The sequence below is a fragment of the Cladophialophora bantiana genome, assembly GCF_000835475.1.
Source record: "Cladophialophora bantiana CBS 173.52 unplaced genomic scaffold supercont1.22, whole genome shotgun sequence".
NCBI classification, from domain to species: Eukaryota; Fungi; Ascomycota; class Eurotiomycetes; order Chaetothyriales; family Herpotrichiellaceae; genus Cladophialophora; species Cladophialophora bantiana.
In genome coordinates this window covers 211,457-238,459 of record NW_015971596.1, presented here as the reverse complement: position 1 = coordinate 238,459, position 27,003 = coordinate 211,457, and the positions used below count along the sequence as shown (strand labels likewise).

General features: G+C 52.4%; 9 protein-coding genes across 9 annotated transcripts; 5 read left to right on the top strand and 4 right to left on the bottom strand.

Annotated features, from left to right (window-relative positions):
* Positions 1-810: 810 nt before the first annotated feature.
* Z519_11476 (uncharacterized protein) lies at positions 811-2,733 on the bottom strand (the record flags this gene model as incomplete). The annotated part of the gene is made up of 1 exon (XM_016769188.1): positions 811-2,733. One exon carries the CDS (start codon positions 2,731-2,733, stop codon positions 811-813), a length of 1,923 nt encoding a protein of 640 aa, XP_016614561.1.
* Positions 2,734-4,560: 1,827 nt separating this feature from the next.
* On the bottom strand, positions 4,561-6,618 carry Z519_11475 (uncharacterized protein; the record flags this gene model as incomplete). The annotated part of the gene is made up of 1 exon (XM_016769187.1): positions 4,561-6,618. One exon carries the CDS (start codon positions 6,616-6,618, stop codon positions 4,561-4,563), a length of 2,058 nt encoding a protein of 685 aa, XP_016614560.1.
* A 1,593-nt stretch (positions 6,619-8,211) lies between these two features.
* On the top strand, positions 8,212-10,460 carry Z519_11474 (acetoacetate-CoA ligase; the record flags this gene model as incomplete). The annotated part of the gene is made up of 3 exons (XM_016769186.1): positions 8,212-8,442; positions 8,498-9,276; positions 9,386-10,460. 3 exons carry the CDS (start codon positions 8,212-8,214, stop codon positions 10,458-10,460), a joined length of 2,085 nt encoding a protein of 694 aa, XP_016614559.1.
* A 2,217-nt stretch (positions 10,461-12,677) lies between these two features.
* Positions 12,678-14,162, top strand: Z519_11473 (uncharacterized protein; the record flags this gene model as incomplete). Its single annotated transcript, XM_016769185.1, has 1 exon — positions 12,678-14,162. One exon carries the CDS (start codon positions 12,678-12,680, stop codon positions 14,160-14,162), a length of 1,485 nt encoding a protein of 494 aa, XP_016614558.1.
* An 882-nt stretch (positions 14,163-15,044) lies between these two features.
* On the bottom strand, positions 15,045-17,123 carry Z519_11472 (uncharacterized protein; the record flags this gene model as incomplete). The annotated part of the gene is made up of 1 exon (XM_016769184.1): positions 15,045-17,123. The coding sequence occupies one exon, from the start codon at positions 17,121-17,123 to the stop codon at positions 15,045-15,047; it is 2,079 nt and encodes a 692-aa protein (XP_016614557.1).
* A 968-nt stretch (positions 17,124-18,091) lies between these two features.
* Z519_11471 (uncharacterized protein) lies at positions 18,092-19,681 on the top strand (the record flags this gene model as incomplete). The annotated part of the gene is made up of 1 exon (XM_016769183.1): positions 18,092-19,681. One exon carries the CDS (start codon positions 18,092-18,094, stop codon positions 19,679-19,681), a length of 1,590 nt encoding a protein of 529 aa, XP_016614556.1.
* Positions 19,682-19,702: 21 nt separating this feature from the next.
* On the bottom strand, positions 19,703-20,919 carry Z519_11470 (uncharacterized protein; the record flags this gene model as incomplete). The annotated part of the gene is made up of 2 exons (XM_016769182.1): positions 19,703-20,693; positions 20,747-20,919. 2 exons carry the CDS (start codon positions 20,917-20,919, stop codon positions 19,703-19,705), a joined length of 1,164 nt encoding a protein of 387 aa, XP_016614555.1.
* Positions 20,920-21,243: 324 nt separating this feature from the next.
* Z519_11469 (uncharacterized protein) lies at positions 21,244-24,726 on the top strand (the record flags this gene model as incomplete). Its single annotated transcript, XM_016769181.1, has 1 exon — positions 21,244-24,726. One exon carries the CDS (start codon positions 21,244-21,246, stop codon positions 24,724-24,726), a length of 3,483 nt encoding a protein of 1,160 aa, XP_016614554.1.
* A 716-nt stretch (positions 24,727-25,442) lies between these two features.
* Z519_11468 (uncharacterized protein) lies at positions 25,443-26,618 on the top strand (the record flags this gene model as incomplete). The annotated part of the gene is made up of 1 exon (XM_016769180.1): positions 25,443-26,618. One exon carries the CDS (start codon positions 25,443-25,445, stop codon positions 26,616-26,618), a length of 1,176 nt encoding a protein of 391 aa, XP_016614553.1.
* Between the last annotated feature and the right edge of the window lie 385 nt (positions 26,619-27,003).

The window sequence follows — 27,003 nt, the reverse complement described above, 5'->3', positions numbered from 1 at the left end:
GGACCCAGCCACCAAGTATCCCCGAGAAAGATATCAAGATTCCAAGATGTTCCAGGTGCTCGACCAACGCTCGCTCTCACATGCTCCCCGATCAAGAATCCCTCAAAGGAGACACATCAACAGCACTCGAGGACAGACGGCAACATCCAAATCATCATCTCGTCGCATTGCATCGCATCTCATTTCACCACGTTCCATTTCAATCCTTCAAACAACCCCAACACACAAAGAATAGAAAAGGCGTCAATCGACTCTCCAATCTGCTCGTTATAAAGAGCGGGGGTATCTTTCAGAAGAGACAGCAAGAAGTGAAAGCAAGGAAAACTATCAAATCCCAATCATCTTAGAGTCGTCGCACAAAACATTGTTGAAGGGGGCAAAGAATGTCATCAACCTGCAGTCCGAGTCTCAATCCGTTCATGTGCCCATCCGACCGCGATCCGGTCCATTCCAATGCATCTATTTCCCCTGAGATCGCCAGCGTCATTCGTATCAAATCTTCCATTTTTCTTCGTGTTTTTGTCCCACACGACAGGTGGTAGATTTCTCTTCCTTCCCGAGGTAGCAGCGAGCCGTGTTCCATATCCGCCAAGGGTGTCATCTCTCTGAGATGAACAACAAATGGAAAAAAAAAGGGTGGTTGGTAATACTGGTGGATCGTGGCATTATCTCCCAGGCTGTGTAGATCCCCATCTCACGACCACAAGTCCGTTTAGACGTGGCTTTGTCCCGCGGATCCAGAAAAAGAGGTCTGTAAATCCCTCCGCGTCGCATTGCGAGAGGCAATACTCCGTATCCATCTTCTCTGATCTAATCGTTGTAGAAGAAATGCTCCCCTGTCCTCGCGTCATAATAGAGCTTCCTGGTCTCCCTCCTCTCCCTCCTGAAATCCCTATCATCGTAGTACTCTCGTTCTCCTTCCAGCTCACGCTGCCTCTTCACTCGCCTAAGCTCATCCTCGCGCATCTCCAATTCCCTCTCGCGGGCTGTCAGCTGTTGTTCACGCCGACTCAAATGATCCTCTAGGACCCGGTCGCGCTGGTAGTCTTCGACGCGGATACTTTGGCGGTCAAGTTCGTCGCGGAAGTAACCATCACGTTCATCATCTGCATGATGATAGTGAACAATTGGCATGGCGGATTCATGAGTGGTGTAGCGACGAAGGGGGATAACGTCTTGCTCCCGCGACCGTCGAGGTGAATCACGGTAGACTATCTGTCGATCCTCTGGGATGGGCGCTGTTGCCTGCCTCATGAGCCGCGGATGGCGTTCCTGGCGCAGCTCGGCTGGTTGTCGGTCATAGACAACATACGAGTTCCGCCGTGGAACTGCCGGCACGACAACCTGTTGTTGCTCACCATGATATGGCCTTTCCACATAGGACTGTCTCCTGCTAGGTCCAGGGTGGTGCTTCTTATACACAACGTCTGGGCGGCCCTGGGCATACACAAGGCTTCCTCGACGAGGAACACCACCGGGCGTACTGAGGGACGTGTTGGAGCTTTCGGCATACTCGCCAGCAAATCCATAATGGCTAGTATCGCTGTTTTCTGAGGAGGCATAGCCAGCATCAAAATACTGCTGAGTGTGCTGATTGGGGAAATGCACAGACTCTCGGCGACGAGATTTGGAACGTGCCTCTGGCTGCACCCGGTGTCGAGAGTGGGATCTCCGAGCATCACTCTCAACAACGACCACAGGGTGCTCGTGTGGCGATTGTCCTCGACGGCCGCGACGGTCAGTTGGGCCTTCAACAAACACGGCGTCGACAGGAGCAGGGTCCACGGCGTCGGTGGCAAAGTCCTGCACTTCGGGCACGACGTAAACACCATCTTCATCATGAGCAGCGCCCCTGTCTCGAGACTTGCTCCGAGATTTGCCGCGCTTCTTCTCCGGCTTGTCATTCTTTTTCTCGGGTTTGTGCCCGAGTGGCGTCTCTCTCGCAATATATGGAGGGAGGTTGGCGTTATTGAAATGCATTGGGCCGAGCTCGTCTCGCGGTGTCCCATCTGCCTCGAAAAGTGGCAGATTGGCGACAGGATCCTCTAATTTGTCGAGAACCGAGTCTTTCCTTGCACGACCGTAGCTGTCGTTGGTGTATCTCTTCTCCCGGACGACTTCGACTTTTCTCACCTTCTCTCCACCGAAAGACTTGGCCCTTGATCGTGACCTGTCTCTAGTTCGGGCAAGAATGACATCCATATCCGGAACTTCCATCTTGCCCTTCCGCGTCTGTACTCTCTTGGACTTGATATAGACTACTTCCCAACGGGCATCTCCTGTCTCTTGGTCATTAGCCTTCCGAACCACTTCATCAAGCATGCTTCGGCGGAGTGTGGGCATGCGAGTGAGCTGCTCTAACACCGGCCCATCGCCACCTCTGCCTCTCCTGGCTTTTCTCTCAATTTCGTCGACTGGGGCATTGATTGGTTTTTTGACACATGAGCTCCAGTCGTCACCGCGCTTGGACAGACGGTAGTACAAATAATCTTGCGCCGTAGGTACAGTGTCAGTAGATCGAACTCGCTCGGCGCGAGGGCGGATTTCTTCAAGGTCATCGTCTTGCAGAGACATTCTGTCAAAGCGTTGTTGGACACTCGGTGCCCGCTCCTCAAAAAAGGCAGGCTCTTCGACGAAGCGGTCATCGAAGCGATCTTCAAAGCGGTCGCGCATAACACGAATATCTGGATCAACCGGAGCAAAATGGTGATCAGGGGGTATTGGTGGTTCCATGGTTGCGGGTAAGGAAGCCGCAAAGCTGGACAAGCCAGGCGCAGTCTGCTGCTGGTGAGGATGCGTCTTGTAAAGATCAACAAGTACAGTAAACAGACGGTGTGTAGCAGATGGTAGGAGGAACGGAAGTTTGGTGGGGCAATACAGCGGGAAATGGGTCAATGATATGCGCCGGAAACCCACGGTAACAAACGCCAGAAGAATGCCTGGCACGGAGTATGTAGCTTCAATTGACCTTGCGGACCAAGTCAAAGTTTGTGAATGTTCAACGATTGGATCGGCCAGGTATGTGGCTCCAGCCTGTGTCTGAGTCAAGGGAGAAGGGATTCGTAGTTGGAGGAAACCAAGATATCCCCGGCCGGTGTGGACGATGCGCCCTTTTTCTTAGTAGTAGAGGGACAAGAGACGAGGGAATGGCCGCGACGGTTGCCTTGCAGGTGAAGAAGGATTGCATTGGCCCGTCCTTCGGAGGCGGTTTGAGAGTCATGCCTCTCTCGGTGCGAGTAGCTCTTCCGGACGGGAACGTGCGGGATATGATTTGCGGGGCCCATGGAAGGCAGCAAGCAGAGGAATAAACGAGAGAGGACGAGAGAGGACAGAGTCGGTGGTTGAAACGGCGGTGTCGCTATTCTTTCGTTGGCAGGATGCAGGAGGTGCAGTAGCGCGGTAAGGGAGAGATTGACCTGAGGGAGGGTGAGAACGAATCACGGCCGGCTGTCATCGCAGTCCGGGCCTTGTTCGGTCATCATGCAGTCGGGCGCGTACAGGGTACTTCAGGATGGAATCAGACAACAAGGGGCGCAAAAGGTGGTGGCCATGGCTGAGATGGGCTGAAATGGGCTGAGATGGTGAGATGAAACTGCTGAGAGAATTCAACTCCCTGCGCCCCAGGTCCCAAAATTCCATCACGTGACACCCCGCACCCCCTCACTCCGACGATCTCTTCGTATTGACAAGGCTACTAGCTTGTTCGGGCGACAGATTTGACTCAATAGTGCTGACTTACTTGGATGGCCTGTCCTTGCTGTCTGTAAATGTCCCAGTAATTGATTGCCCGAGTACATAACGAAGTCACCGTAATGGTGTGGAATGCTGGCAAACCGAACCCCGTCCCGGGTTTGAGGGGCGTGAAGATGGGACCAATACTCGTACAGTATGTACCAGGATACGTCGCGAGTAAAGTCCCTTGCTTGACCTTGGCAATCGTCTGTTCTTCGCCTCTGCGATGGGGCGACGTCCGTAACCTGCGCGACATCGCAGGCCGAGGATCAGTTCGCACGCGGACGAACCAGAGTGGAAGGGGTTCATGCAAGGACTTCGTTGTTACGCCCGATTGCTACGGAGCACGTTAGCAGATCTCTCGACTCAGTTTCGTACTGTGCATATCCATTTGCTGCGGCAGACCATGTTGGTGGAAGAAGATATACAGAAATAACACAGAACAGGGTTGAATGTGCGTCATGGTTGACATTATTAGGCTTTGGATATCGATAAAATGTATCGGTCAGTTGAGTCGAGCCTCTTTTTTGGCCGAACACGATCACAGTGATCGTCGCTGTCAAAACGCCCTACTCTTCGCGGGCATTGAAGTGCTTTGCTCGGCCTGACCGCTCCAGTGGCTCCAGACACCCACCCACGCCCTTGTCAGAGACCCAAATTCTATGTACAATCGGCTCTGTCGCGTCGGTTTGGTCGAACATTAATTCCCCAAATCTCAATTCTGAAATCTTGCAATCGCTTGCATGCATTCCTGCCCATTAGGTATACACATATATATCTATGTGCCAGATCGAGTTGACTGATGAGAGCTATCCTGCGGTCGAGACGTTACCGCAGCGGAACCTTGACATCCTGAACGCCACGCTTAATGACTTCATCCAGGCTCCATCGAGGCGAGACCACAGACGACTTGGCGACTTTGTCGTGCTTTTCCAGTCGCTTCCGGCTTTGTTCCATCTCCCAGGTCACGCCCTCAGGTAGAGGGGGAGCGCCGCCAGCGATGCCACTCGCAAACTTGAGCTGGAGCACATTTCCAATCTCGTCGCATGCTGCAAGGAACCGGTCGAGATCGTCCTTGTTATGCGCAGCCGAAACGCAAAATCGAGCTCGTGAGGAGATCAGGGGGGTGGCTGGGTATCCGACAACGACGACTGAAATCTTGCGCTTTAGCATCTCGTGAGAGAAGGCGGGCATCTTGGCCGGGTTGTAGAGCATGAGGGGGATAATGGGGGAATCGTCGTGACCGTAGACAATGAACCCGAGACGCTTGAGACCCAGCCGAAGATACCGAGAGTTGAACGCAATCCTCTGCAATCTCTCCTCACCCTGACCGGGCACAAGCTCGCCATTGATGATTCTGAGAGCGGCAATAATCTGGGCCAGGACCGCGGGGCTCGGGGTTTCGCCATAGACGGTGCCTGCATTCGACAGTCGTAGTTTGTCGATGGCAGCCTTCTCGCCAGCTACATATCCCCCATTCGCACCAAAGGACTTAGTCAGAGTACCCATAAGAATATCCACTTCAGAGGGGTCGATTCCAAAGTAGTCGCAGACACCTCTTCCGCGTGGTCCCAACGCGCCGACTGAGTGGGCTTCGTCAACGAAGAGGTTGAACTTATATCTCTTCTTCAACCTGACCAACCCTGGAAGATTGCACATCGTACCTTCCATTGAATACAAGCCTTCCACAACAACGAGGATCTTCTTCCAAGGGCGATGGGTGCGTGGTTGTCCTTGAGAAATTGCCTCGCGCAGCTTGCCCTCGAGATCCTTCATATCGTTGTGCTTGAACGACGAGATCATGGCACCAGAAAGCCGTGAGCCGAATCGGATGGAGGCGTGGTTGAGTTCGTCGGAGACAATTAAGTCACCCTTTCCCACCAGGGCAGGGAAAATGGAGGCATTGGTACCAAAACCCATTGAGAAGACCATTGCAGATTCCTTGCCAACAAATTCGGCAATGAGAGTCTCGCATTCGACGGCTAGTTCAGAAGTGCCCACCTCGCTTCGGGGGCTTGCGGTTGACAGTCCACATCTCCTGATTGTCTCTTCGACCGAGTCGGCACAAGGACCTTCGGATTGCGCAAAGCCTAGATAGTTATAAGAGCTCATGTTCAAAGTTTCGGTCGTCGTGCCAGTCATGGTGAAATGGACGTTCCCGTCATCCGATGTCCGATCCAGCAAATTAATGTATCTTCCGGGCACTCCGGTCGTAGGTCTGTTGAAACAATCGTTGATGCGCATCTTCAATCGCCGGACGTAGAAATTATCAAAATCACTGTTGAGGGCCGCATAGCCATTCCGTGCTTTGAGGTGGCGGTAGTTGTCCTCTTTTAGCTTCATGCCAAAAAAGTCTCTAACGTGTCCGAATATTATAAGAATCAGGTAGGAGATATAGGTCGTCAACAGATAGTAGTAGGGTGGTTCGTCCATGATTGGTTCTGGAAATTCACCCCCTTGATGCCGACTCGTGTATCTGTGAGACTGGGAATTCAACGGGCCGAACTGAGCATGTTGTCGGGCCAACTTTCGCGTCTCGGCCGGAGAAGGTGGCTGGAAAAGAGTGGTGGGCGGTTCGTCCATATTTGCCGAATCTGCTTGCGCTGTCGACAGGGAAATACTAGGTAATGAAAGCGAGGGTGTGCTTATGGGAGGTGACCCGGAAGCCAAAAATGCCTGCTCTTGAGCCTTGCTAGCTGCCAGCAGCGCTGCAGCTGCCGACTGGGCCTCTTTTGTCTTTGGCGAAGTGGAGAAAAATTGAGCGATTTTGCTTGCTTTTTGAGATGTCTTGTTGACGAGGCTGCCGCCCTTTTCTGACGGCGAAAAGGACGGCCAGGGAGTCGGAGGTGAGCTGCTTAGGAGGGAGCTGGACACTCGACGAGGCATGGCCAAAAGGATCGCTTCAAAGATTGTTCAGTATGATCAGGACAGAGAATTTCCTTGTGACAAACGCCGACGCTTTGTGCAAGCGCAAGAGGTACGTGAAGTTGTCAAGTTCCTTTTTCCGATGGAGGGCGTGGACAGTGTGGCGGTGTAGGAGGGAGAGAAAAGCAAGATTTTCGAAGAGGGCTCGGCAACGATCTTTGATATTAGATAGTTTGTCCAGCTGCCTGCGGACAAAGGGAGGTCGGTCGAGGAGGTAAGAGGTCGGCAAGAGGTGAACTGAGGGGAGTGACTGGAGGGATGGCGCAGTTGAAATTTGACTGCCAGTGTTTGTAAGAAGCTCAGAATGCCACTTTGATTTTCCCACTGCTCATGCAATAGGGAATCATGCGATTTAGGACTTGTCAACTGTATGACGAAGAGCGACCTTCAGCGCCGGTTTGACCGGATGACTGAGATATTCCGTCCTGATCCGCCGCGCTGTGGTTGGACACGAGGAGCCTGTTCCTTGCAGGAACCGCCCGCCCTCAGCCGCACACCCAATGCCTCTTTGCGGAGAGCAGCGATGATCGGGATGCCAGAAGTGTGCGGTATAAAGTTGAGGAGAAAAGATGCAGAACAGCAGGAAGAGAGACGCTGCCGAGCCCAAGAGATACGCACACGACACGAAAAAGACGCGAAGCTCAAAACAGATGATTTTGCTGACAAGACCCAGAGGGTTGATTGAAACAAATTGGAGCCTTTGGGGGGGCTGGCGCGAAATTGCTGCTGGACACCTGTGGGCGCCCTTTCAATGAATACTTGGAGAGCACAGGGGAAGAGAGGGGAGCCTAGGGAGCCTCATGGGCACTATACGGCGGAATGAATAGGGGCCTCAGGGGTAATAGAAGGCTAAACTTAAAGTTGAAAGGGGGGAGGTGCCCCCCGGAGCCCGGGGAGCCCGGTAGAATTTGCAGACAGATTGCAGTCGAATTGAAGCCAGGCCTGATTGGCTGAAGGATCTAGCTGGGTCCACACCGGCTCGAGCATCGCTGCTTGGCACTGATCATGAAGAAATCTCACATCTGAACTCTCTTACATTGACGAGGTACCAATCTTTGGCTCCGTGCGGTCTGTAGGCAAGTACTCCGTCCTCCGTAGTCAGATATAACTGGCCTGTTCCAATTGCCCTCGCGGAGTTATTACGGAGCACAGATATTGAGCTGAATGCAACGGGAGTCGAAGTGAATCGGCCATCTCCCAGGGGTCAGGAACTCTCTTCCCAGTGACTTATCCACTGACCATTCTTTTCCAGCTTTTGTTCATCTACCTACTTTGTACCTCGTACTTACAGTTTTCGGTGATCGGGCTACTCGTAGACACCGTTTGAACGAGTTGCCTCGAGAATGCAAGTGACCCTCATCGGGTTGGATCTGAATGCCGGACAGAATCCCATCGACGGTCAACTGAATTGTCGCTGTCCTCCGGGGCTCGTAGAAAATCGGAGTTTTGGCGGCGATTTGTTTCCCCAAACAAAATCGCAGGCCCTAGTCCCTTTTCGACGGCTCTTCACAACATTTCCTTCTCTCCCCCACAAACTCGACAGTAGTGGCGGTGATGGCGACCAACGGTGTACAAGGTGAGTCCAAAGACTCTGTTGAGCTCTGGAGGCATCCTCGCCCCGAATCGACAGAGTTGTACGCTTTTCAGCAGCACGTCGCGAAGAAGTTCGACGTTTGTACGTCCTCCTACCATGACCTTTGGCAATGGAGCGTCGACCACCCGGGTGCTTTCTGGGAGGAAGTCTGGCGCCGTACTGGGATAAAGGCAAACAAGCTGTATGATTCTGTACGTCAAGGTCTCGCAGGACAAACCGGTCGATGCCTGCTGACATGTTTGCAAGGTGCTCGACGAGTCTGCTCCCATGTTCCCCAAGCCTGCCTTCTTCCCTGGCTGCGAATTGAACTTCGCCGAGAACTTGCTATTTCCTCAGATGAACCCTCCCGATGATGCCCTTGCTATCATTGCTGCCACAGAGACCACACGCGAACAGGTGACGTGGTCGGAGCTGCGAGAACGCGTTCGAAAATGTGCTGCCGCAATGGAAATACACGGACTCGAGAAAGGAGATAGAGTCGCAGGGTATCTGGCCAACCACTCCAATTCAGTGGTTGCTATGCTGGCAGCGACCTCGTTGGGTGCAATATGGTCGGGCGTCAGTCCTGATACAGGCGTATACGCCGTTCTCGACCGACTCCGTCAAATTGAACCCGTCATCTTGTTTGCCGACAATGCAGTCACATACAATGGCAAGGTCCATGAAACCCATGCCAAAGTGTCGCAGGTTATCTCAGAGTTGCCATCGGTTAAGAACATTGTCATTTTCGAAAGCGTTCCCGGCCACCACTTTGACATCTCATCTCTAAACGAGGACCCAAACAAAGTCGTCGAGACATTTACTTCCTTCCTGGCCAAGGGTGATGCGTCGAGACCGCTCTGCTTTAGGTATCTCTCTCCGGAGCACCCTGTCTACATCTTGTACTCTTCCGGTACCACCGGCGTGCCCAAACCTATTGTTCACGCTTCTCTGGGGACTCTACTACAGCATAAGAAAGAGCACCAGATCCACTGTGATGTCAGACCCTTGGAGAAGGTATTCTACTTTTCTACAGTGACTTGGATGTAAGTCTTACCCTTGACGCTTGCGACTTGACGCTTGCGACCGTGTTCAGGCTTTTCAGAGCTCTGCTCTGTCTTCCAGGCATCCCGATACTAATGTGGTGAATGCTAGGATGTGGCACTGGTTGGTGTCGGGCTTAGCTAGTGGGGCAACTATTGTGCTGTACGATGGCTCCCCGTTTCATCCACACAAGGAGATGAGCATGCCACTTCTTATCGATGAACTTGAAATTAACCATTTTGGCACGTCCGCCAAATACCTTTCCATCTTGGAACAGTCCCGGACACTGCCCAGAGAAGCTTCCCCTCAAAGCGCCACACTCAACTCTCTGAAGTCCATTTACTCTACTGGCTCACCCCTAGCGCCGAGTACTTTCGAATATGTCTATAAGAACCTGTCCCCACCAGCCCCTCACCCAGGAATACTTCTTGGTTCTATCACAGGCGGGACGGACATCATCTCCCTGTTCGGCGCTCCGTGTCCGATATTACCGGTCCATTCAGGTGAAATCCAATGTCGCGGCCTCGGCATGGCGATCAAAGCCTTCTCTGTGGATGGCCAAGACATAACATCGACCGGCGAACCAGGAGAACTCGTCTGCACCGTTCCATTTCCTTGCCAGCCATGCATGTTCTGGCCTCCAGGCCCAAGTGGCGAAAAACGATACAAGTCATCATATTTTGAAGTCTTCACTGATCCCAAAACAGGCCATCCAATCTGGCACCATGGCGATTTCGTACGCTTCAACCCTTCGACGGGTGGCATTTGGATGCTTGGCCGATCAGATGGCGTGCTCAACCCCATGGGCGTTCGTTTCGGCTCTAGCGAGATCTATAACATCCTGCTCAAGCATTTTAGCGCAGAAGTCGAAGATGGGTTATGCATTGGCCGGAAGCGCGAACAAGATACGGATGAAGTTGTCGTCCTATTCCTCAAAATGGCGCAAGGACGGTCCTTCTCAAAGGACCTGGTGCACAAGATCCAGTCTGTAGTGAGGAAGGAATTGAGCGCCCGTCATGTGCCAAAGATCGTAGACGAGTGTCCCGAAATCCCAATCACAACAAATGGCAAGAAGGTTGAAGGTGCTGTCAAGCAGATTCTAAGTGGCATGCATATCAAGACGAGCGCAAGCGTAGCCAACAGTGGCTGTTTGGATTGGTACAGGGAATGGGCAAAAACTCATTAGATCTTGGAAAAGGCTTTCAGTTTCACTTGTTGAGTCATTAGGAGAGGCTGGCTCTAAAAAAGAATCGGCAATGGGCTGTCGACAGGGCGTTTAAAGTGAACATTAACTGCAGAAACGTCGGCATCGCAAACAGACAGATAGGATGGTCGAAAGAGAGATACTAGTCTCTAGTCCAGCGCAAGAATTTACAGCTGCGATCCAGGTGTTTTAATTTCCAGCAAAGCACGAGGTCTTGAAGCACCGGGTCAAGAGTGCTGGTGGGTGACGCTCTTTTATCGCGCCTGGCTCGATACTTTCTCGTTTTGTGTTTGGCGTTGAACAGCTCTTGATGACGATCGTATCTCGCCATACGTGGGACGCTGTTGAAATAGTACCGAATTTTCCACGTAGTAGCATACAAGTGATCATACATCTGGAAAGCACATTGTCCGGCTGTACATCCGATAAAAAACACTGCAGAGTCGTGAAAAGCAGCTGATTTGAAATGTAGAGAAAAGGGGCCGATCTCGGATGACTCTATCCGAAGCCAAGAATATGTGAGAATCCTTCTTCCGACCTCATCTTCTTTGGTGTCGGAATCCGTAAGTCCGGTAGATTCAGATGCCGGCATCGCTCAAACACATCATCCTTGCCACGAAGGATCCAGAATATAAATGATCTTGCGGATGTGACCGACCTGTCCTTGCAATGGGAGGGCAGCGTATAACATATCGTAACCCCTTGATGTGTTTGTCGCAAAGCGTGCCAACCATCGACAGTATGTCCCTCAGCATTGACTGCCGACCGCAGATTCCAATGGCTAAATCGCATGATGGAGGAACACCAGAATGTGATCTTGCTTACTGCGTGATATCCTTTCCAGATCACAGTACCGCGAAGGAAATCGTTGATTGAGATGACGAATGAATAGACCGTCTTTTCGCACCGCACCCTCTTGCACCAAGGGACCGACAGCCTTGCCCACAGAATTGCGAAAGACCTAGAAGAAGAGGAGCGAGAAAAAGGAAAAGGACAGGTCTCGATGTGGCAGGCCAGGTGAAGAGCATGCGACTTAGGCTGCGAACAACGACGTGCCCACGCCAAGGCGAGAAACAACCCCGGCCACATTATTGGCCAACCGGCTACTTCGACGGGGCCTGCGTTTTGATCCTATATGTTATTCCTGCGCAATTCCCTCCAACAATTCCCATGTCTATCACGGGTCTCGACCTCTGATGGCACACACTGAGTGAGCCAGACGATGAGCTAGTTGGGGCGTGAGGGTGTGGCCACCAGGCATGGGACAGTGTCTCTTGGGAGCTACGAGAAGTCTAGAAGGTAACTCCCTGACCCTGGAAGCTGCGCTGGAGGCAGTCAGTCGAAATATCATTTCGACCGGGGTTCCGCGTCCAAATACGGCTCCCAGCCCGTGGATTGTCCGAGGCCGGAGAGATCCTGTCAAAATGACCGGAAAAAGCTCCTCCCATACACATGGAGGGTTTCGCTCGACCTGAACCTCACCTTCCACTGGGAAGTTGGATTTCAGGTTAGAGTTTTGCTGATTTTTGCTGATTTTACTAATGAATTGGGCGTACAAAAACTCCGGTTTTCTTTTTGCTTGCTGCGAGATTCGAACAGCCCCGGTTTGTTATGTGGCCATCCAAGAGGACAGGGTAAAGTCTGGCTCTGCCTTGGCAATCAAACAACCATCCCCAACACACTTTGCAAAAGTCCCTGAGACCTGCAGAGTATCAATCTCCTGCCTGCAACTCCTGTGACTCAGGTGCCATGGCTGCTTCGCTAAGAGCGTTCGCTATTCCTGGCATTAAAGTCCTCCCAAGTCTGGTCACAGCAAGTCTTAGGTGTTGTTGCTCAAGTTGACTTCCTAGGCTAAAGATATGCATTCAGCGTGACTCTAGACACTCCCCAGCACAGTATCTCACGGTCCCATTGTAAGTTAGAAAGACTACGAATAGGCGGTGACTTTGTAGTTGTCAGCCTTGTCCAGAATTTGACGAGGCTGCAACCCCCCACCAGCGCACGACTAACCCGTAAAGCGGCAAGACAAACTGCGGCAAAAAATGCGCCATGAATTCATCGTTTCCACACTGAACACAGTCTTGCCATTCAGGAACCCACCGCACCTTCACTCCCATTTCTTCACCATCGGTCTCAGTGGATCATGTCCTGGCCATGTGAGGTCGTAGACTCCTCGAGCGATTTATTCTGGTTTCAACCATGAGTTCTTCCTCTTCCTATCATTCGACTCCCTTCTCTTCTGCCGAGCCTGCTCTCCTTCTCCCACTCCCACAACCACAACCACAACCACACCGCTCCTCGCCTCACGATCGTTCTCAACAGCGACCCGCACAGCCCTTGCGCCGATCTTCTCCCAGGCTCTTCCGCGACTTCTTTGATGCTATGTCAGATGGTGCCTCCCGCAGGCAAATAACGCTCCCTCATCCCAGACGCAGTCACCTGAGCCACCGAGACACCTTTCACGACGTCAACCGCGCACTAGAAAACGCAAATCGCGCCCTCCAAAACGCCCAAGAGGCCTTCCACCAAGCTAGGAGACCGGCGACCGGGAACGAGGCTAGAAGACTGCGGATAGACAGCGAGACACCCAATCAGTTAGTGGACTTGACGACACAGCCTAGCACCTCACCACAAACATCAGACAGTTCACTTTCAGCCGAAAGCCACTACATCTCCCAAACCACACACCCGCACGATTCTTCCTCGGCCTCTCGACCAAGAAGACTCAACGCCCTCGACGAGCCCGTCTACGGGCCTCCGCCGACCAGCTCCGACCACCAGTTTCCTAGTCTCTCTGCAAGGTTCAGGTTTTGGCCGACCGGCCCTGGGGTGTTCCTGAACCGCCTGGACCCAAATTACCCATTGGTTGACGGCCGGCTGCCGCCAGCCTTCGAACAAGAGGCCATAAACCGTCAAAGAGAGAACCACCAAAATTGGGAACGAACTCAAGCCAGAAGCAGACACCGTCGGCGTGTCGAGCAGGAACAAAACCAGAACCAGGATCCTCCACAAGTCACCATGTCACCCCCTTCCTCATCCTCAAGGAGCACCAATCAATCTTCTCAGCGGCGGCGTCCGTCCACCGCAAGCGCCGAAGAAGATGACCCCTCGATCGAATCTGTTGATCTCACCGCCGTCGACGACAATGAAACGCTTTCCGCCGCTCTAGCAAAGCAGCGTCAAGATGCCATCTTGGCTCAAAACTCGGGGACAGAAGCGGGCCGCACACCGCTTACCGCGTATAAATGTCCCGTGTGCATGGATACACCGACCGATGCCACGTCTACGGCATGCGGCCATGTGTTTTGTCACCGTTGTATTGTCGATACTCTCAAGTGGTCTATTGAAACACGAAGGGAAAATGTGCCGGCCTCTCGGAAGACCAAAGGCGTCTGTCCTGTGTGCCGTAAAACTCTGGACATGAAGGATACCCCAGGACCAGCAAGAGGGTTGATCCCTCTTGAGTTGAAGTTAATGGTAAAAAAGCGAAAGCGAGAAGACGACCCGGATGAGAAAGGCCAGAGGAAAGGAAAAGGGAAGGGGAAGTTGTTGACCGAGGCGGAGACGCTAAGTGATGACGAGGAGAATGGGCATAGCAGAGGGACTGACCCGAGGGTAGCCAAACAAGAAAACGACGCCTCGGACGAGGCAATCTGGGGGGCATTTATTGATGAACAAGCCTAGCTGGCTTAAACACAGATCCGGACGAAGGTTATTTGTTTTTTGCATTGCTGAGGTACGGCCATGAGGATATTGTTTATGCATCAGGACGGGGTTGGTACGGAGCAACTGAGGCCTGGTATCATGAAGTGCCATTGCATTTTATTGGATGGGAAACTCTACACCGTCTTGTGTTTTGTACCTTTTCTTCTGACGATGCCCACGAAATGATTTTAACGACTTGCACTGTAGAATGGAAGGGGGTTCACCTCTAGGTTTCAACATAGACAGAGAAGCAGATTGGAGACGCCAGAATCATTGACATGGCCGGAAACAATGCCAAGCACTTCCAATAGACCTGATTGACTGATTGATTAATTGTCTAATTCAAGGCGTCACGTACAGAGTACATCGATGTGTATTGGCCAGACCAGGCTTGGGAGCACAGCGCACTCTCAGCGGACAGACAACAGAGAGACGCAATAACAGACATGTATGTAAACCGACCACTGATAGATGGAAAGTCCTTCACACGAATGTAGTCAGATAGCCAAGAGATGGACGAGCAAGCAATGCACCATTTGGGGTATTGCAAGGAGAATCCCATCCATCCCGGGCAGAGCAGGGCGGAACAAGCCTAGGTACCAAAGCAGAGGCAACGTAGGAAACTTCAATCAAGTCAACGCAAGGAACATATAGGTACGGAGCATTCTATGTATACACCTAGGGAGGCCAATCGGGTGGAAAGATTCTCTTTGTAGGCGCCTGATTGTAAGACTAGTTCAATATCGTACATGTCCAAATGCACAAGCACCTTTCGCGCTTGATCTTGATCGAGGACGATCCTGCCTCACCTGGTCTAATTTTGCTCTGTTCCGTAAATCCCATCGCTGGAACTATGGTAGTTCATTCCTGGTGCCCACTCTGTGCTAACCGCCTCCTTCTTCCTCTCGCAATCAACGCCTTATTCGCCCACCGGCCCAGCCAGCGAATCATGACATCCCTCATCAGCAACAAGAACACTACCACCGACACGGGTGTCGCAATGACCCAGAAGAACGCGTCGCTGTGGTCCTCTACACCTGCGAAATGCGCAAAGTTCTGTCCAAAATACCCGGTCAAGAAGGTCAATGGCAGGAAAAAGCAGGTCACGATGGTGAGTTGCTTCATGGACTCATTTTGATACGCGGACACGGTGTTGAAAATGAGGTCGACGAGGTTGTCGGCGTTGCGGCGCATCTGGTCATAGCCGTCCTGAATGAGGAGCGCATGGTCCTCGACGTCGCCTAGGTAGGTGATTGTAAGAGGGGAGATTTCTACGCCGCTCATCAATGGCGGAGCACTGTACTGCTTTCGGAGGCCATTGCTTTGGGCCCGATACGCCGAAGGTTTGTTTATAGGGTCATTGTTCTGTTGGTCGAGCACAGCGGGAGTAGCAATGCGCGAATGGGGTGCCGTTGCAGGCTGGGCGCTGGTTTTGTGGTCCTTGAGTGCGCCGATCAGTTGAACCACTGGAGCAATCGCGTTGCGTAGGATGGCGATCTCAGAGGTCAAAATGTACAAAGTGGCGGATTGGTGGATGTCCGGATCGGTGAGGACGTTGAGTTCCAAATCCCCTATCGCGTCTTGATAAGCCGCTGTCACAGGGATTGCAAGATCAATAATGGCATCGAGGATCGCCTGACAGAGCATACTGGCGTCGGAGCACTGGCGGAGAATCGTCCCGGGGGACTGCAATCGTCGGATAATGGGTGTCTGGACATCGTGCGCAGAGTACTCGAAAAAGGAGATGACGGTATTGTCCGCACACAGGAAGATAGAGACCTGTTCCATAGAGACACCGATACCAAAGTGCGCAAGAACTGCGTGGCGCTCCATGTACTCAATGCGGTCTTGATTCGGCCCTGCATGGTAGCGCTGCATAGTGCGGATTTTCCTGGGCGCCCACGGTGTTTCCACTTTGCTCGAGTGTCTGAAGCTGTTGGAGGGTTGGAGGCCGTCACTTATGATGTCTGGATGTCTGGGCGGCTGCTTCTTCTTGTTCTGCTTATGCAAAGGTCTTCGCAAATCCTCAATCAGAGAGAGGATGGCGCCTTTTCTCCGTTTCCGCTGCCGGCGCCTCCTCTGACGTTCTGAAATGATCCTGGTCCGAAATTCGGACTCAGCATCAGCAGACTTGGAGTCGTCGTGATCGTCGGCATCAGACCCATAGTCGGACTCATTCTCCTCGAGGTAGATAAGCTTTTGCAAGGGAAGGATCATGTAGGTGTGGTCACTGTACCAATCGACTTTGGTCCGGTTCTTGGTGTTGAATAAATCCTCAATGGCAAGCCGGTGGAGGCGTTTGTGGTTCCCCAGTATCCGAATCACGTCCCAAGAGAGGCCGTTGACGTTGATCCACCGGACGTCGGCCCACTCCTGGGGACCTTTCTGGAGAAATTCTTCGAGGTTATCATTGTCCAGATCCGTCGTGGAGACGAGCTCGTCGCTGAAGTCTACTACTGTAATTTCGCACCGTTGATTCAGTTCTTCTTCGAGATGCGCAGCATCTGCAGGTGTTGCGGCACCTAAGCTGTAGGGAGGAGCTGGGTCGCTTGTGTCTATTCCTGGCTCTTGCCCTGGTGCCCAACCCGTTGTTCTGCCCATTTCCCCCGCCCCATATATGATATTGGCGGTTTCTTGCCGCCCTCTCCTCCGCAGTGACTTTATCGAAGCACCGGTTTCGCTGCGGTGAAGGTTCGGCGAGTGCGGTCCCGCGTCTCCCTCATGGTGATTGTGATTGTGTTCCGTACCCTCCCGGATGCGGATGTGAGGGTGAAGACTTTCATCAATGACAGCTGAGTTCTGGGCTTCTAGGTCGTCCTCACGGCGCCCACGGTGGCCATGCTCTCGAGAGTGGCGGGTCAAGGAAGCTTCAGATTCACCTGTCGACTCGACGGATGTGCGCTTCGACGAGGCCACAATATGGGCAGGATGGGTAACCATTTTGAGGCAAGGAAAGAAGGTTCCTATTAAATCAGTTTGCGGAACATTTAGCAGGGCGCGAAAGCAGTATGCGGCATCGCCAAGAGAGGCAGAGAGCAAAAGCTGAGATCAATAGGGGGATGTTGGCTACATGATGTGTGGGAGCTGAAGGAGCAGCTGAAAAGAAATGCGCTCCCAGAAATAAAATTCCCATGACGCGACCAGGATGCAGAAGCACCAGAAGAGCGAGCGAGGGGCACTTGGGGCAGTTCGGGGCACATACAACCACCTACTCGGTACATGTTAGTTGGGGGACTTAACCAAGGCAGGATTCCATTAGCGCCAATAGGAAGCTCTGAGGCTCACTATGCCCAGATCGCCCCTAAAATCCAAAGCATTTTGGCGACGGAGGTGCTCCAGCTGCCCCCTAGGGGGCGAGGCAAGCCCCAGAGGCCCCAATGGGCGAGTCTGGCCTTTTGTCGGCGGGTACTTGGACGAGAAGGGCAGGTTTCAGGAACAAACGACATTCAACTAGCCGTAAGGGCGACTCCCCCATCTTGCCCCTTGTCCCCTACCCTTACCTGTTCCACATGTCAACCTGGGGTCCCAATGGATCACACTCTGTCAAAGCAAGGTCAACTCTCTTGATAGAGAGACTTTTCAATTCCAACTCCCTAATAGACGACTTTTCAATACCCCTCTTGCCATTGATGCCATAATTGTATCAGGGGGCGGATTTACTGTCAAATACGGACTAAAAGCAGCCCCTTCTTACCAGCGGCTGCATCTCCCGAACCAGCCGTTCCGCACAGTGGATACCATCTCTCGCAAGGCTGAGTCACCCGCCTCGAAAAGATATCCCGGACACAGTGTTCATCCCTGATATCAATCAATCCATGGTAGCCTTGCCTGCGCCAACAATATAAGGGGCCCTTTAAAGCAGATGTACTGCAACGCCTCCACTGCTCGAATTCCACCCCGGTACTACCATGCTCAGCGCCCGGGGTATCGTTGTCTTCTCTGGCGGTAGCGCCGCCAACTCCCTCGTCGACGTCTTCGAAGCGGTCCGCGAAGCCAAAAATTGCCCTCTATCCTACATCATCCCTATAAGCGATAACGGCGGCTCCTCGTCCGAGTTGATACGTGTCTTTGGAGGACCGGGAATTGGGGACGTGCGCAGTCGACTGGTCAGGTTGATTCCCACCGATCCGCCTTCGACCGAGAGGTCGGCCATCTCCAACTTGTTTAATCACCGGCTGTCGTCGTCTTCCTCAACGGACGCGGCGAATCAATGGCAGAGCATAGTCTGGGGCACATCTGAGCTTTGGAACGGCATCCCCTCGGCAAAGAAAGAGCTAATCCGCTCGTTTCTCAATCTCCTGAATCTGGAGATCATGAAGCGAGCAAGACCTTCTTCGACGTTCGACTTCACGTCGGCGAGTGTTGGAAATCTGTTCTTGACCGGTGCACGGCTCTTCAGCGGCAGCTTCGAATCTGCAATCTACTTGTTGAGCAGCATATGCGCCATCCCTGACGGAGAGGTGCGAGTCATCCCGAGCATCAATTCCAACTTCTCTCACCATATTGCGGCCGGACTAGCGAATGGCGAGATTATCGTAGGGCAGAACAACATCTCGCATCCTGCGGCCAAAACCGCGCTGGAAATGCCCACAGTATCTCCATCAACACCACCGGCCGAGTTCCGCGTCCGTCACAGTTTCGACCACTCTGAGGACATCGAGGACGCCCATTTGCCAGGGACGCTTCCGACGCTCCGACAGCGAAATATCAAATTCAGCAAAGATCTCGACCAAGACCTCCCCGCTCGAATCGAGCGAATATGGTACATCAATCCCTACGGACAAGAAATGCTTCCTCCGGCCAATCCACGAGTAATCTCGGCAATCAAGCAATCCCAGGCTGTCATATATTCTATCGGTTCCCTATACACCTCTATCATTCCTTCCATTGTGCTTAAAGGAGTCGGAGAGGCCTTACGCTCGACTCCTGCCCGTCACAAGATTCTCATTCTGAATGGCTCCTTGGATCGTGAGACTGGCCCAAGTTCGAATCCCTTTTCTGCGTTCGACTTTGTGGAGGCAATCGCTCGTGCTTGCGAGCAGTCCCAGGGACGTTTGTGGAGACCCAAGCTTCACACTTCGCGATCAGATGACACATTAAAGTCGTCGGCGCCATCATCTCCTTCAGCCCTTCGACACGGCGAATTCCTTTTCCCGGCGACAAACCACTATGCTCATGATGTTGCTCGAGACTCGGTCTACCGTAAATACGTGACGCACGTAATTCACTTGACTGGTGAAGGTACTCCACGTGTCGATCGAAACCATCTTGCTTCTCTTGGAATCGACTGTCTAAAGTTGTATGGTCGCAAGAGTTCCAAGGGCGAAATGTTCTACGATCCACAAGCCCTGATTGGAGCCATCGAAGCGATTGTCGGCAAAAAGGGAGATGCCATGGCCCTGAGCAGAAGTCGAAGAAACACCGTCGATGCAAATGCCCCGTCTCACCTGCAAGAAGCAAGGGTGAATGCTCGAATAGAAGCCCTTAAGACTCCGTGAGATGCATTCGGGCCCAGAAATTCACAGCTTGCCGCTCCTATTGCGCAGCCATGCAACAAAAGGCAGCTTCCATTCAACTCTTCGGAGACTTTCATGAAAGATATCGAAGTCTACTTTCTGCAGACGATCGAGCCACAACTGAGTGCTGATAGCAGGGCCCATTATAATACCGAAACCGTTGTCGACCTCTTCTTTGCTCTTGTCGCCGGAAATCCTGCCACCAGTGTCATACTTGCCGTACTCATGGCCTTCGTCGTGCATATGCTCGAACTCGTGGCCAGGATCCTTATTCTCTCGGACACTTTTGAGCATGGTCCGAGCGGTTATGAGATGGTCAGAGGCACGGGTGGCGACCATGAATACGGCATCACGGATGCCGGCAGCGTTTGCGCCATTTCGGAAGATATCCTCTTCTCTGACGCCACACTGAGACATGGCATCTAAGGGGAGTGTGATGATTCCCTGCCGTTCTCGGGTAGGAGAGGCTCCAATACGAGGAGAACTGCTGGAATGTAGGGTTGAAGGAGGTGGAAAGGCGAGCAATGGCACTCCACGAAGCACAGCTGCTATCCCGGTTGCTTTCCCGATGTGGGAAGCCAAATGATCCATAGTCAGAGAGTTCAAAGGAAGCGCTGATAATGTCAGATAAAGAAGCGTGGAATAGGTCGATTCAGCATAGGACTCCAGCTCAGCCATGTTCGTGAAGGCGGGATGCGTCAGTTTCCGATCTCTGGCTGTAATGATACGATGGAACCAGGTTTTGTTGAGTTTATGCCCTTGATTTAGATATGAAGCCAGCAGAATCGCAACAGGTTCTAACGGAGGAGCGAGATTGAAAGTCCTGTCGATGGTTTCCCGCCAGAATTGCATTCTCATGGCACCGATCTGTGGCATTGACACCACGTCGGGTATCCTGGCCAGCTCAATGTTGAAGGCGCGGATAGCGAGATATGCTGGAAGCACATGCGGTCGGATAAAATGGGCCAGAGTGTATGAGGGCGAGTCATAGTTTCTGGTCACACAGTGAGAAGCACATCCCAGACTGCAGACTGTATTTCACCTTACCGAACGAGATTTGAGCAGTAGCCTTGCGCTTTCTTCACATCTGGCGATTCTCGATCAAGAGAGAGTGACGCCCTTGTACTTGCTGTGAAAGCGCGGTGCTTTAGGCCAAAGACCCCTCGAGCTAGTTGTGGCGTTGACCATAGTCCTCGGCCTAGTTCTCTCACAAGTGACATCTTTGACGGTTTGGTTTGTTTTCCTACCACCGCCAGTCTTCTTGCATCAATTGCTTAGGTTTGCACAACACCCATGTTCACGAGCGAGAAAATTAGGGATAGAATTCTGCTTCCATGTTCCAAGGCTTCACCATGAAAAAGTCAATTGTCTGTATACTGGCCCGAAGCCCGATGTGAATATTAAAGCTTCTAGAGAAAGAAATTGGGTTTTGAATGACGTGAACTGGGAATCACGTCACGTGTGAGCGCGTTCAATTAATTTACGCGTTCATTTCAACAAGGTCTTTCCCACAATCACTGACCGCCGGATGCTCGCCGCTCCCCATGGACGTCGATGTGCGTCCCAGGAAAAAGCGACGCTTTTTCGTTGACGATCCTGAAGATCCTCACGACCATGCCTCATCGTCTGTAAATGCGTCTAGCAGACCAGCTTCCGCCACCTCGTCTGCCGGCCCTGACCCCGAATCCTGTCAAGTGAAACGAGCCGACTCCCAAAGCCCACACGACAATGAGAAGCCTCAAGCCTTCGACGTTGACATATTTCGCGCATTTGTCGGAAAAGACGTCTCTCAAGATGTCGTGGAAAGGGTGGGGGCTGCTTCCAATGGCAACCTCGAGCGAGCAATCAACATGTACTTTGATGGATCGTGGAAAAATGCTGCACTATCACAGGCGAGGACACCGCTTCCTTCAAGGGGTGTAAATTCATGGTTGAATGCACCTGCTACCTTCGGTGGTATTCCCGCCGAGCCACCACAACCAAGCCTAAAAGACGCAGCATCGAAGACGGTTACCCTGCATGCAATGCCCGCTGAACGATATGTTGGATCATTTGGCGTGGCGGCATGGATGACAAAAAGTGGTACAGGACTTTTGGCTCACGGTGAACCAGTACGGATAGAACGATCAAAAATCTCTCCAAAGACGAAAATTGGGAGAGGCGGCAAACTAGTACCAGTGGTAGGCAGGAATCAAAAGGCAGATGTGATCACACGCTTTACAAACACAAGGGGCGAAGAACTCGGCCGTCTTCCTGAGGAGACGGCCTCTTGGGTGTCGTCTTTGCTGGACCAGAAGATCTGCCGCTTCGAGGGGACCTGCTTTTTTGCACCCGACCGCGTCCGAGTCAACGACACAATCTACTTGCAGCTTCGTGCATACCTCCTCAAAACAGCCTTTGAGGCAAACGTCTTTGTGAAACCAAAAGACGACAACCGCGCGACAGGCTTCTTCGAAGAGAAAGAAAGTAGCGAAGAGAAGGACCTTCGATTACGACAAGTGGCTCTAGTCAAACTCTTTGAGGAAGTTAACCTCAATCCAACAACAACCAGTGAGACAACAGCCAAGCACAGGAAGCAAGGTCTACTAAGAGCTGCTGAAATGGCAGAACAATACGACAAAGACAAGGAAGCTAAGGGCAAATCCGGCATCTCGACACCCGTATCTGAAGAAGAGGAGGGTGAAGAGTTGGAGGAAGACCAACTGGATACACTCTATCGGAAGGCGCAGTCGTTTGACTTCAACACGCCTGAAGCCGAGCCGGCCTCAACTTTCCGATTGGAACTACGAAAATATCAAAAACAAGCCCTGCATTGGATGATCAGCAAAGAACGAGATGAAAAGTCCGACAAGCGACAGTCTATGCATCCGCTATGGGAAGAATATACCTGGCCCACGAAGGACGCAAATGACGAAGCACTTCCCATTTTTGAAGGCCAAGACAAGTTTTATGTCAATCTCTACTCTGGAGAAATCAGTCTAGACTTCCCTGTCCAAGAACAAAACTGTCTGGGAGGTATTTTGGCCGATGAAATGGGCCTAGGCAAGACTATCGAAATCTATAGCTTGATTCATTCCCATCGCTCACGAATCGATCTGGAAGCCGCCGCCCATGCCATGACATCCGTCAATCATCTTCCCAGACTGCCTCAGTCTTCAACGCCAGTCGAACCAGCACCATGTACGACGTTGGTCGTGGCACCCATGTCCCTGTTGGCACAGTGGGAGAGCGAAGCTGCCAAATGTTCGGAACCCGGCTCTTTGAGGACTATGGTCTACTATGGCAGCGAGAAATCGGTCAATCTACCGACTTTGTGTTCCGTCACGAATGCCACCTCTGCTCCGAACGTCATCATCACAAGTTACGGCACTGTGCTCTCCGAATTCGGACAGATATCAGCTGCTGGAGGCGATCGTGCATCTCATGGCGGCCTGTTCTCCGTGAATTTCCATCGGGTTATCCTTGACGAGGCCCACACGATCAAAAACAGGCAGGCAAAGACGTCCAAGGCGTGTTATGAGATCAAAGCGAAACATAGATGGGTCTTGACCGGAACGCCCATCGTCAATCGTTTGGAAGACTTATTCAGCTTGGTCAGATTCCTCAAAGTCGAGCCATGGAGCAACTTCTCTTTCTGGAAAACGTTCATTACGGTGCCTTTTGAGTCAAAGGAGATAGCGCGAGCCCTTAACGTGGTTCAGACTGTCCTGGAGCCTCTGGTGTTGAGAAGGACGAAAGACATGAAAACCCCCGAAGGCGAAGCGCTCGTGCCGCTTCCTCCGAAGTCGGTCACAGTCGAAGAAGTCGAGCTCTCAAAGACAGAACGCGAAGTTTACGATCTGATTTTCACGCGGGCCAAGCGCGCTTTCAACGAATCCGTCGCTGCTGGTACTCTCTTGAAGTCATACACGACAATCTTTGCGCAGATCCTGCGCTTACGGCAGTCTTGCTGTCATCCTGTCCTGACCCGGAACAAGGAGATTGTGGCAGATGAAGAAGACGCTGCCGTTGCAGCTGCAGCTGATGAGAACGGGTTCGCCGACGACATGGATCTGCAAGAACTCATAGACCGGTTCACCAAAGACAGCGACTTTGCAGAAAAGGAAAACCCGGTTTCGAAGGACCCTATTACCACATTCACCACCAATGCATTGCTCCAAATCCAAGAGGATTCGAGTGGCGAGTGTCCATTGTGTTACGAAGAGCCAATGGTTAACCCTGCCGTTACCACTTGTTGGCATAGCGCCTGCAAAGAGTGTCTGGAGAAATCGATTGTGGTCCAGACGGACAAGGGGGAAATTCCTCGCTGCTTTTCGTGCAGAGAAGCCATCAACCCGAGAGACGTCTTTGAAGTTGTTAGGCACAACAGCTCTTCTGCATCTTCTGATTATGAGGGGGACATGTACTCTGCTGATGATGGAGTTACCAAACCCACCAGAATCTCGCTACGACGGATACACCCGTACTCACCGACTGCGTCGACGTCAGCAAAGATAGCAGCACTGCTGAAGCACCTATCTACCTTGCCGCGAGCTACCAAATCCGTGGTATTCTCGCAGTTCACGTCTTTTCTCGATCTTATCGCACCGCAACTTATCAAACACGGTTTTTCGCACCTTCGGTTCGATGGCACCATGTCACAGAAAGTCCGAGCACAGGTCATTCGGGCATTCAACGCGGAGAACACGTCCGACCCGAAAGCGCCTCGCATCTTGCTGCTCTCTCTCAGGGCTGGCGGGGTGGGGTTAAACCTCACAGCGGCAAGTCGGTGCTATATGATGGACCCTTGGTGGAGTTTTGCCGTGGAAGCACAGGCGATTGATCGAGTGCACCGTATGGGACAGACGCAGAAAGTTGAGGTAATTAGGTTTGTGACGAAGGATAGCATTGAAGGAAGGATGCTGCGCGTGCAAGAAAGAAAGATGGCGGTTGCAGGAAGCCTAGGCGTTGGCCAGTCGGGAGCGGGAGAGAGCGAAGAGGAGAGGAAGCAGAGACGGATCGAAGAGCTGGAAATGCTGCTGAGTTAGTGGAATTAAGGCCCATGGGATCTTTGAAGAGGCGCACTTCCTAGGCATGGCGTCGACATGGGAATATGCTTGAATGCATGGTTTGTCATAAAGCCGCGGGCGCGAGGAGGTAAACCGGTCAAGAGTGGTGAAGCCTCACCCAAAACGGCATTGTCTCTTACATAATGGAACCAGAGGCCAGGGCAATGTGCAGCAGCCGAGCGATATGTAATGAGGTTTTCTACGAAGTCCTCACAATAGCCGCTTCGCTGCTCGCACAGTAGCACTGCTGGTTGGATCGCGGCGGCTTTCCAACTGGGGTTTGGTGCACATTACATTGGCAGACAAGTATTTGGCTTCCGCAAAAGGCTGAGAAGCCTGGCGCAAGGCCTTGAGGAACGACGTGGCGGATGCTGGCGAGCTGTGTGAGGGGAAGAGAGAGAAGTATGACGTCATCCTCGCTCTCACCACCGGGAAGCCTGTCTCCGAACTTCACTCCTGTCTGATAGGTGGCACGGCTTGGCTAATGCAGGTACACGATGATTTGGTCAGCAAACGCAAGCATGAGGGAACGCGAAGTCCCAGGAAGAAACCGGGGATCCTGTTTCTTGACGCCCATCATCGGTGGGTTGACGCGGCAGGTTGGTGGAGACCATTCAGCAGGCTCGCTGAACGGAGAGGTTGATTCCAGCAAACTTTGACCCTGAAGGACGCTTTTGCTTACGCATCATATCAAGATGGGAGAATCTCAAATATCTTGTTATGCTATAAGAAGGGAGGAAGACGCTTTCTCGGCGGGTCTCGAGACATCGACCACCGTCGCCAACAACCCGCCTAACGATCCAAAAGCCTTCTTAAACATCTACCGCAAGATGTCGAGTCTCAAGCCTTTCGTCCTCTTGACGGGGCTCAATGGCTATGTGGGGGCTCACGTTCTCTCGACGCTCATCGCCCACGACTACCGTGTGCGAGGCACCCTGCGCTCTCTGTCCAAATCCACCTTTCTCGCACAAATATACCCCGAAGCCACCGAATCTGGAGACCTCACCTTTGTCGAAGTGCCAGACATTCAAGCCCCTGGGGCGCTGGACCAGGCTGTTGAAGGAGTGGATTATATCTGTCACGTCGCCAGTCCCTATTTCATCTCGTCAAACGACCCGATCAAAGAGCTGGTGGAGCCGGCCGTGAACGGTACACGGAATGTCATGTCGTCGGCGTTGAAGTCGAAGACACTGAAGAGAATGACCATCATGAGCTCCTTCGCGAGCGTGGTCGATCTTTCCAAAAACCCGCGACCGGGGTATATGTATACATCTGACGACTGGGATCCGGTCACAATGGAAGAAGCGGCCAGGGATGGATATTACGGCTACCACGCTTCCAAGACATTTGCCGAGCGCGCCGCGTGGGACATCTGGCGAAGTGCAAAGGAGAAAGGGGACATCAGCTGGGACCTGGTCACGTTCTGTCCGCCAATGGTGTATGGCCCGCCGATTCAAGAGGTGGATGTTGCGAAGGGGGTGGAAGGGTTGAATACCAGTATCAAGAGGCTCATTACCTCTGTTCAAGGGAAGGATCCAAACTTTGCGCCCAAGGTTGCGACCCCGGGGTTGCCTGCATGGGTGGATGTGAGAGATGTAGCCGAGGCGCACCTGAGGAGTCTGCAGTTAGAGAAGGGCGTGAGCGAGAGGTTTCTCCTCTGCGGCGGAGTCAACTACTTTGAAGACGGCCTCGCTGGACTGAGGGCAAAAGGAGAGAAGGAATTAGGAGACGAAGGCGCTCATTGTGCGCCCGGCAGCCATTTCAGCATAGACAGCAGCAAGGCGGAGGAGATGCTGAAATTGGATTTTACGCCGTTCCGGAAGACGGTCGAGGACACCTGGGGGGCTGTCAAGAAGTTGGGCTTGATTTGAAACATGAGCATTGTAGCATTTGGTTTTCTCGAGAATCACTCTGACAACAGTGAATAGGTGCTTTGTTTAGGGTCCAGGCAGCCCAAGGATATCTATTCGTTGTTAGGCAACCTAGGGTTATCTCTCTTTGGGCGGCAGAGACTGCCTATGTCTTCATTTATGCTCGGCCCTGATTACCTCTTACTCGAAACAGCAGCCACCTGATCGTCGCGCAGGTCTTCCCTCTTGGTTGGCTACAGCGGCAGACTGTTACTGCATTTTCATTCCGGTTGGGGTCAACCTAGTCAGGTGGTGTGGTTCTGCAAATGGCGACATTCGACGATACAACTTGCTTAGTAGATTTTCCTAAACGGGTTTTATGCAGGATTTGTAAGTTGTGAGCCGG